The following is a 9,712-nucleotide window of genomic DNA, read 5'->3' on the forward strand; positions in this document are numbered from 1 at the left end:
CATACCACACCGACCCCCCCCCCCACACACACACACTCCCCAGCTATAGGCACCACAGGGCCCCTGGCACTCACTCACACACACAGTCCCTGCAATGATGACTGACACATGTCCTCCCACACACAACCCGCTCTTCCACACTCACTCGCTTCCTAGGACACCCCCATTCACAGCGTGACATGCTGGTGGTACTCTCCACGTCCTCACAGGCCTCCCCATGAAACTCCAAGTACCCAGGCCATGAATGGGTTAAGGCCAGAGTCCTGTCTCCCTGCTGCCCCTCTCCCCCTCGGCCTCCCCCCATTATCCTCCCTGCTGGACTCCATCAATAATGCAGCTTCAAGTTCTGGGGAGACCGCAGGGGGCCCCCAGCCTGATCCCCCGGCCCTGGCTCACACTCCCCATCCTCCTCCGGGCCGGGAAGAACACGGTTCCCGGTGCTCATTGGCCACTTTCTCCTAAGCCCTCCCACCAAGCACCCGGGCGCCAGTCCCAGGCCGAGGGGACGGGATGGGGACCCCAAGGCTGGGGCCAGAGGGGTGACACCAAGAGAGAGGGAGAGAGGCAGAGACAGAGACACACGGAGAGGGAGAGAGAGGAACAGCGGAGAGACAGAGAAGAGACACACAGAGACACTCAGAGAGAGTGAGGGAAGGAGGGGAGAGGCAGAGACACAGAGAGAGACAGAGACACAGAGACAAGCGAGCCGGGGGCCCGAGGGTGGAGGCACGAGGTGACCGGGGTGCGGACGCAGCGCAGCGCGCGCGGCGGATCAGCCCCAGAGCCGGGGGGCACTCGGAGCCCGGCGCCGACCCCTCCTCCCGCCCGTGTGCCCTCCCCTCGCTGAGCGCGGTATTTTTATCTGTGCGCGAACAGCCTTCCTCCTCCTCCTCGCCGCACAGCCCGCTGTCGCCGCGGCGCCCGGAGCAGCGCGGGGGAGCCCAGCCGGGACCGTGCGCCCCCGCCCCACTGACCACCCCGCCCGCCATGGACCCCAAGGACCGCAAGAAGATCCAGTTCTCCGTGCCCGCGCCCCCCAGCCAGCTTGACCCCCGCCAGGTGGAGATGGTAAGGGGCCGCGCCCACCCCTGCAGAGCCCCCCACACTCCGGGGCCTCTCTGCGCTCCCGGGCGCTGCCAGTTCCGGACTGGCCCGGGAGATGGGGGGTGAAGGAGAGTCCCGGGCCGCCTCGGACACGGCGGGGGCGCGGGGCCGCGCGGGAAGTTCGCTGGAGACTCGTGCAACTTTTTCCCAGGGCTTCCGTCCTGATCCCCGGGCGGGAGAATTCTGGGCCGTCCCGGGAGGGGGGGCTGTGCTCTGGACCCCGCACAGTGTCCTCCTTCCCTAGGCTACCACCAGGACCCCTGCGCCCTGGTCCCAGCCAGCCCTGGTCAGATGTGAGAAACGTGGTGCACTGACCCATTCATTATGCAAAGCCGGCCTGCCCCTCCGCTGGCCCCCTGCTCTGCCTCTCTCTAGTGCCACCCTGTATGGCTGGGCTGGGGTCGCCAGAACCTTGTTCTGACCTCATTCGGCTGTCAGGCCCTAGACAGAGCCAGAACCTGGGCGGGAGGGGGGGGGGGAGGGGGGGCGGCGGGGGGACGTGGAGGATGACCAGTCGTTAGTGAAGCCACTCCTCTACACACAGGCGCCTGGCTTGTCTGGAGAGCCTTCCTGGGGTCTGGGAGGTCTCCGAAGAGGGGTGGGGGAGGAGAAGAGGGCTCCGCCCCCCAACAACCTAGAAGGTTCACTTGTTGCTGAGGTGTAGCTGGCACTCAACAGAGCAGTGACAGTGGGGCCAAGTCATTTTGAGGGGAGATAGGGGGCTATGGGGGGCGGGTTGGGTCCTGAGCCTAAGCAGCTTTCTGTCTGGATGACCATCTTGGGAGCTTGGCAGGAGGAGGTGGCAGTTTCAGCTTAATTCACCTGGTTCTCTTTGTGCATTTCCCTGGAGATCAAAGGGGACCTAATTAACTGACAGTCGGTCTGATTGCCAAGCTGGGGGGGCCATTCCTGGGAGTGCTCCGTGCCTCCCCTCACTATTCAGCTTGGCTCATGTACCTAGGAGGGCAACTTTTTGGTTTTTTTATGAGGACTAGGTAAAGAGTTCTACAGCCTGAGAGAGACTGCTAGAGGGGCCCAGACCCAAGCCTCCAGAGACACCCACCAGGCCCCTGGGGGTCTGGGGCTCAGGCCCACACCTGAGCCTCAGTGTGAGGCTGGAGGTGTCTGCAGTGCCTCGGCTCAGCCTCCCTCTGCAGCTGGATCCAGTTTCTTTGAAGCCCTTGAGCTGAGCTTAGGTGGGCAGGGCCACGTGGGTGCCATGGCCCATGGGGCATCTTCTATAGCTGGCTTCGGCTCCTGAGGTCTGATGTCTTAAAAAAAAAGGGAGAGGAAGGGCCTTGGTAGGGGAAGAGAGAAAGGGAAATACCCGTTCTAGAGTAGCCATGGAGTGGGATGTCATGGGCTGGAGTCACTAACTGGTTTTTCTCCTCCTTTCTCTGCCTTGGCATGCTGTGTGGCCTTGAGCTCTTTGCTGAATCTCTCTGAGCCTTGGGTTTTCACCTCAGTAAAATGAGGGGTGAGCTATAGAGTTCCTTTCAGCTCTGACTGTCTTTGATTCAAAGGTTCCCCAGGGACTCCAAAGCACTGTTTGTTCCCTGCTGTGGTGTGTGTGTGGGGGGGGGGGCTGCAGGTGTCTGTCCTGTCCCCCTCCTCCCCACCTCTTTCTCCATCTCCTTAGATCCGGCGCAGGAGACCAACCCCTGCCATGTTGTTCCGGCTCTCAGAGCACTCCTCTCCAGGTGGGCCCCTTCCCTGCCCGCCCGCACCCCCAGCCCTTGCCGCACCCTAACTCTGATGCCTTCTTGGGGCCCTTGCCAAATCCCATGAGTAGGAGACGGAGCAGAAGATGGAGGGGGGGAGTGGGTAAAGTCTGGGAGGGGCTGGGTTTACTTATTGCCCAGGCCCCTCCCAACACCGGGAAGGAAAGGGCACACTTTCCCTTTCCCTGGAGATTGAGCCTTTGGAGAAAGTAATTTGAATTCTCTGTCTCTGTTCCCCTTTCTCTCTCCCTCTTCTCTCTTCTTCCGCCCTCGGTTCATCGGTGGCCTCTCTCAGAGGAGGAGGCCTCCCCGCACCAGGTGAGTTTTCAGGGGCAGCTGGAAAAAGGGATGCTGGGGCCCTTTGTGGTGGGGTGGACTAACACAGGGGGCCGCCCAGGAGGACACATTAGCACATCAGTCGGCACCTCCAGGGAGAGTGCCTGGTGCCAGGGTGCCACCAGCAGATCCTCCTCTGCCCTTTGTTTCCTCAGACCCGGGTGAGGCCTCCAGAACCTAGGGTTGTGCTCAGAGCCAGGCCACGGCTTATTGAGGCCCTCCCAAAGCAACAGGGCGGCCTCAGCCTAGGTGCAGGACCCTGGGGGCAGCAGCGCCTGGACCCATCAGCAGAGGCTAGACCAGTCTGCCTGGGTTGCCATGGGTGGGATGGAATGCAGGGAGGGTGACAGGAAGGGGCCTGTGGTGAGCCCATTTAATCTGGCCCTTCCCCTGGCAGAGAGCCTCAGGAGAGGGGCACCACCTCAAGTCGAAGAGATCCAACCCCTGTGCCTACACACCGCCCTCACTGAAAGGTACTGTCCCCTCACCCATCAGTCTGGCTGTCCCCTTGACCCCTGGAGCGGGGCTGGCATTTGAGGAGAGGTGAAAGCTGAACTTTTGTCAGTGGGGAGGGATGGTCTCGTGTACCCCAACCCCTACTTGCAGACCAATTCTCTCTTAATGTGGCCTTGTCAAAAAGCAGGAGTCTGGAGGCTGAACACGGCAGATATGAGCCTTAAAATCAGGTGTGGGATTGGAAGAAAAGAGGTGGCTGGCCTAAAATAACAAGTAGGCATCAACATAAAGAGACTCAGCTCTGCTCCTCCTATTTGCAAGTGTGTGTGGACCCCCCCTCCCACTCCCCAAGGGGCACCTTCTCCTGGGCTGCACCCGTTGCCCTGCCCTCCTCTCCATTTGCATAACATTGGCACAGGCCTGCCCACTGGATGCTTCTCATTCCTGCTTTTCCTTTCTGTATTAGAAGGCAAGTCATTCCTACAACACACACTTATGCAACACCTAGTGTATGCCAGGCCTCACTGGTGAGCAGTGGGCAAAATAAGAGGAGTGAGATCTGGCCCCTGCCCTCCTGGGGCCCTTTGCTCCAAAGGGTCAGGGAGAGTTACAGAGGAGAAGATGTTTAAGCCTGGATTTGAAGGATGAATGAAAACTCAACAGGTGGTGGTGGGGGGGGGAGACACTGGAAGGACATTCCAGGAAGAGGGAAGAAGGTGTGCAAAGGAGAAGAGATGTGAAATCAGAGGGGGTCTTAGGGCCAGCCTGGAGACTTGGCTTCCGGTGGGGAGCTGGAGGAGAAGGTGGGGCAGACGGGTGTGGGGAAGGTCTCTTCCTAACTAAGCCATGGGATGCCTTCCCACTCCCGCCTCTGCGCCTGCCTGGGGCTCTTCCTGCCTGGCCAGCTCCCTTCTCCCGGTGTGCTGAGTGCTCCCTCTGGGGTGGTTTTAATGAATTCCCAGCACCGGTCAAGGTCAACAGGTGCACCTGTCAGCCCGCCTGCCTGGGTTGGGAGCAGAGAGGAGAGGAGAGAAAGGCAGGGGCTCTTTCTCTTCCCCCCAGGACAGGGAATGAAGGGACAGCAAGCAGGCAGTGTGGTTCAGCACCTGGAAGGACTTCCCACCTGTAGGGATGTGGGGAAGGCCAGTCCCCAGGGTGGGCATGAGGGTGGGCTGGCATCTTCTCAGCACACAATATAAGGAATCTCTCTCCTCCCTCCCTGGGCTGGGGAGGGCCGAATGGATGTGAGGGGGATGAACCGTCGCGTCGCTGGGATGCCTGATTATGAGTGTGGGGCAGAGGGCTGGGGTGAAGAGGATACAGCCAAGGCGCTTCCCGGGCCCCCTGCAATGGCCAGAAATGTGCCCCCACCCCCACTGCTTCTGTGGGCTGTGCCTTAGGAGGGTCTAAGTGGGGAGAGGCAGGGCAGAGGAAAGGGGCCAGGACAGGGGCAGGTAGCCTGCAGGTGGGGGCTGTGCTAGAGACTTCTGAGCTTAAAAAGGGAGACTTGGGTGGGCGGGAGTTCAGGAACCCAGAGATGGAGACAGAGAGAGAAGGAGACAGCTGGGAGGGCAAGCGGGAGACCCCAGAGAGCCCTGAGAGGCACGAGGCAGGGGCGAGGTGAGGCGAGGCATGCGGGAGGTGCACGGGGCACCAGCACAGGCGCTGCACATGCACACACACCTATTGTTCACGAACTGAACTCTGCTCCCCTAGCTGGGGGAGAGGACGGCTGCTCCAGCTGCCACCCCCTCTGTCTCCCTGCTCAAACCTCAGAGGACCCTTCTGTCCCTGGGGGGCACTGTTTTGTAGGCTCCGGCCCCGTTCTGGGCAGGGGACGGCACCTGGCCGGGTTGGGGCTTTGTAGGGGGAGAAGGGCCCCTGGTGGAGGGTGGATAACACTGAGTCTAGGCATGAGGGGGGCTCTCCAAGGCCGAACCCTCGCACTTGGCTCAAGGTGAAGCTTTGCCGCATCCCCAAGGCCAGGGCAGGGTGATTTATTGCGCTTTTATTGCCTGGGTAGCTTGCCCAGAGCCAGCGGGAGGCACTGGGCTGGAGCCTGGGGCAGGGCGGGGCAGCGGGCACACACAATGCACCCTCTGTGCCTGTCCCCGAGTTGGCAGGAGCACAGTGCCCCGCTCATTGCACCACAGGTTTCCAGCCTGGATCTACCCCTCGGGCCTTCTGAGGGGACGGGCTGCCTGCAGACCAGGAAGGAGCTGCGGCAACCCCAGCCCCTAGCTCGTCAGCATCTCAGCTGTGGGCTGTGAGTTTAGTGACCCAAATCCTTTAAAATCCCGCCAGCTCCTGGCCCCCCTGCTGCCTCTGCCCCAGCCACACCTCACAGTGTCCCCTCAACCCCTGCCATTCTCCCAGAATTCCCCAGCCCCGGCCCCTTTCCCGAAGCTCCTGGTCCTTTCCATTGTTTGGAAACTTCTCTCCAGCTGCCCACTCTGTTCCCTTCCTAGGCCCTATCCCATCAGGCCTTGGTGGTGGTGATGGTGGGGGGTGTTTGCTGCTTTCTAGGTCACCAGAGAGGGAGCTGGGAGCTTGGGGATGTGGGTCAAGATTGTGGGGGCTGCGTCGAGCACGCCACATCCCCAGGCACGACTTCACTGGCTGCAGACTATTATGTCCTCAGTCTCAGAATTGTTCCTACCTCTTAGAGCTTGGGGCAGAGGTGTGTGGAGTGGCATCTATGACAGGGCAGCGCCTGGGGGTGGGGACCAAGCCCAGCATGGGAGGGCTAGGATTAGGGTGAACAGTGAGCCCTAAGCAGGCTGCACACTCCCCCAGAAGTTGAAAGGACAAATCCTCCAGGCCCTGGCCCCTAGGCCCTGTGCCTTCTGCCAGGGGCTGTAGCTGGACACTATTCCTAATACTGGGTCCTTGGAGAAGCAAGCTCTCCAGCCAGGAAATGTTAAGCTGCTGTTGTGCCCGCCTGGTCTTGTCCAGCTTGGCACCCTATGGTGTAGGGGAGCTGCCTGGTGCCAGCCTCTGGGGGGCCAGCATCTTTGGACAGCTTAAGAGCCAAATCTGATCAAGAGTCTACCCCCTGCTGCTTTTGCCCTGGTGTGGACCCCAGCAGGCTGACCTGCAGCCTTCAGCTTTTGAACTAGAACTCTGAGCCGGTTAGCACTGGCCCAGCCCACGGGAAGGAGGCTGGGGGCGGGGCCACATGCCTCTCCAGCTCCATGGGCTGCTTCTTGGACCTGGCTGACCCTTGCCTTCCCGGGTCCCCCTGTGCCAGCTGTGCAGCGCATTGCTGAGTCTCACCTGCAGTCCATCAGCAACCTGAATGAGAACCAGGCCTCGGAGGAGGAGGATGAGCTGGGGGAGCTTCGGGAGCTGGGCTACCCAAGAGAGGAAGAGGAGGAGGAGGAGGAGGAGGATGACGAAGAAGAGGAGGAGGAGGAGGACAGCCAGGCTGAAGTCCTGAAGAGCAGCAGGGGGTCTGGTAAGCTGAAGGGACTGGAAGCCTGGGTCCCACCACCATGGTTAGGTGGGGTCCTCCCTAAGTGTCCTGGGTAACCCCCTCTCAGTTCCCAGTTCTCACACATGTTAACTGCACTCACACCACAAGGGGCCTCCCATCCTCTCACCCCACTGGATGCCTCACACTCAGCCTTACCTGACATCTGGGCTGCTCCCATCCTTGACTCAGCGCCTCTCCCAATCAGGCTTTCCTAATAATTCATCTCTTCTCTAAGAAGTAAGGCAAGGCCACATGAGGTTTGAAGCTAGACCCAAGAAAGGACTTCCCATCTCGCTGGCAGTGAGGGGGTGCAAGGAGATGCAGGGATGGAGGACTAAGGGTGTCCAGTGCCCTCACTGCCTGCATTTCTGAACTAGGATGTGGTCTCTGCTGGGAGGCAGAGTGCTGACTGATAAGTCCTCTCCAGGATCCTGTGGCTGTTTCTCCCCCTTTTTTACTTCCTAGGCTGGGGCGGGGGCGAGATGGTGCCCTCTAGCGTCTAGACAGAGAATCTAGGATTCAAGAACCAATCTGGTCCTCCGCACCTCCAACCCCAGCTGCCTCGGAAGAGATGGGCCAGCGAGTGGCCTAAGACCTACACAGCAGGCCTCAGAGCTAGAGGTCCCAGATCCAAAATCTCCACACAGGGTCCCAAGGCCCAGAGAATTTCTCGGCAGGAGATCTAAGCCCCTCCCATGGCTGATTCTTCCAGACCTGTCCATGCAAGGCTGTGCCACATCTGTCCCTCCTAGTGCACATTAAACTTTTTGGTCCCATTATTCATGGGGATGACAAACAGCCGACCACCCCTGCTTGAAGTGTCCAGCCTTTGCACCCAAACAAAATGGCTTGGACCTTCTCTCTGTGTCTCTGAGTCAACTCCCACTGAGACCCCCAGAACAGGTAGACAGGAGGTGAGAGGAGAGCGTTCCCTCTCGGGAAAAGCAGCAGGGCAGTGGGTCCCATGACTACCAAGGAGCAATATCAACTGCCACCACTCTCGGAGTGGCTCCTGGGTTCTAGTGCTGGGCCAGGCATATCTTATTTAAGGCAATCTACACAATTTCCCTCTTACCATCCCCTTCAGAGAGGTAACGACTATCTAAACCATATGGCTAGTCATTGGAAGAGCTGTGCAGTCCAGTGCTGTCTCCACTATACCATGATGCCCTCAGAAAGCTTAGCCTCAGCCATCAGAGACTCAGCCGATGTTCCAGGACAGCCAGATGGATACTCAGAGCCTGTGTTTTCACTACTTCTTCCCTGTCCCCAGCTGGGCAGAAGACAACTTGTGGCCAGGGTCTGGAGGGGCCCTGGGAGCGCCCGCCCCCTCTGGATGAGCCCCAGAGAGATGGAAGCTCCGATGACCAAGTGGAAGACCCCGCACTAAGTGGTGAGGCTTGGGAGCCAGGGGGGTAGGGGGTGGGGGGTGGAGGGATGAGGATGTGGAGCTAGATCTTGGTGGGTGTGGCCAGGCCCTGAGTCCCTCTGCTTGCCTTGCAGAGCCAGGGGAGGAGCCACAGCGCCCTGCCCACCTGGAGCCTGGCACATAGGCACCCAGCCCTGCATCTCCCAGAAGAAAGTGGAGGAGGCATTGCTGCTCTCCAGAAACCCACTCTGTCCCCACCCTATTTTGTACCCTTCCCCTCACTTGCTAGTGCTGCGGCTTCTGACTTCTAGAAGACTAAAGCTGGTCTGTGTTTGCTTGTTTGCCCACCTTTGGCTGATGCCCAGAGTCCCTGGGCACTTGCTGCCTGATGCCTACCCCTGCCAGTCATTCCCCTACTCACCCAGTGGGAGGCGGGATGTGAGACAGCTTGCATTGGAAAATCCAGTAACTGGGGGACAAAGGTTCAGTCTTCCCAATTCTACTCCCCACACCCTCTCCCCTGGGCACAGGAAAACCACAGGGCAGGACCCTAAGATCTGGGGAAAGGGGGTACTAAGAACCTGTAGATGCCCCTAGATCCTTCTCCATCCCCTCTCCTATGGGGGACTCCAAGTCACCACCCCTCTCACTGGCTTCTACCAGGACCCAGGATTCAGGCATCCTTCTCCACAGCCTCAACATTTTGGAAATCTTCCCCTTATCCTCTTCCCTCCCCAGCCTGGGTGCCTGGAAGATGAATTGGCAGAGGCTGCTTTGTTGCGTTTTGTTTGTGCTTTGATGCCAAGAATGCCGCCTAGTATCCGTCCTTGGGGGGAGGGGGATGCACACGGTGAGGGGAGCCAGGTTGTCCTGTCCTCTAGCTGCTCTGCCCCCTTCCCCTGACGCCAGGCCTGAACCGCTCCCGTGCTGTAATAAATCTTTGTAAATAACTGTGCGGAGACTCCTCTTTCAGGGGAAGGACAGGGAGGAGGAGGCAACGGCCTTCCCGATGTGGAAGACCTGGTTGGTGGTCATCCGAGGGGCAGGGCCTTGACCCTAGTGTCCAGTCCTCTAGTCTAGGAGTCTTTCCTGCAGACAACAAGCTCGGGGCACTCTTAGGAAGGACCACACAAGTTCTACATCCTGCTAGGGACGGCTGAAAGAGGCGGGGTGGGAGGAACGAAGAGAAGAGAAATCCTTCAGGAGGAACTCGATTTCTCCAAAGAACCTGTCCCCCAGCCGCACAGTCCT

At 59.6% G+C, this 9,712-nt stretch overlaps 1 protein-coding gene across 2 annotated transcripts; it reads left to right on the forward strand.

The window, feature by feature from the left end:
* The first annotated feature begins 351 nt into the window (after nucleotides 1-351).
* PPP1R1B (protein phosphatase 1 regulatory inhibitor subunit 1B) lies at nucleotides 352-9,411 on the forward strand. 2 transcript variants are annotated; one of them, XM_014833913.3, is made up of 7 exons: nucleotides 352-1,068; nucleotides 2,744-2,804; nucleotides 3,121-3,143; nucleotides 3,559-3,634; nucleotides 6,868-7,074; nucleotides 8,366-8,485; nucleotides 8,596-9,411. In XM_014833913.3, exons 1-7 carry the CDS (start codon nucleotides 988-990, stop codon nucleotides 8,643-8,645), a joined length of 618 nt encoding a protein of 205 aa, XP_014689399.1. In that variant the 5' UTR covers nucleotides 352-987; the 3' UTR covers nucleotides 8,646-9,411. The 2 variants fall into 2 exon arrangements, with proteins under 2 accessions (XP_014689399.1, XP_044600483.1); XM_044744548.2 differs by lacking the exon at nucleotides 352-1,068 and adding an exon at nucleotides 2,114-2,300.
* Nucleotides 9,412-9,712: the final 301 nt, after the last annotated feature.

This window comes from Equus asinus, chromosome 13 (assembly GCF_041296235.1).
Source record: "Equus asinus isolate D_3611 breed Donkey chromosome 13, EquAss-T2T_v2, whole genome shotgun sequence".
Taxonomy (NCBI): Eukaryota; Metazoa; Chordata; class Mammalia; order Perissodactyla; family Equidae; genus Equus; species Equus asinus.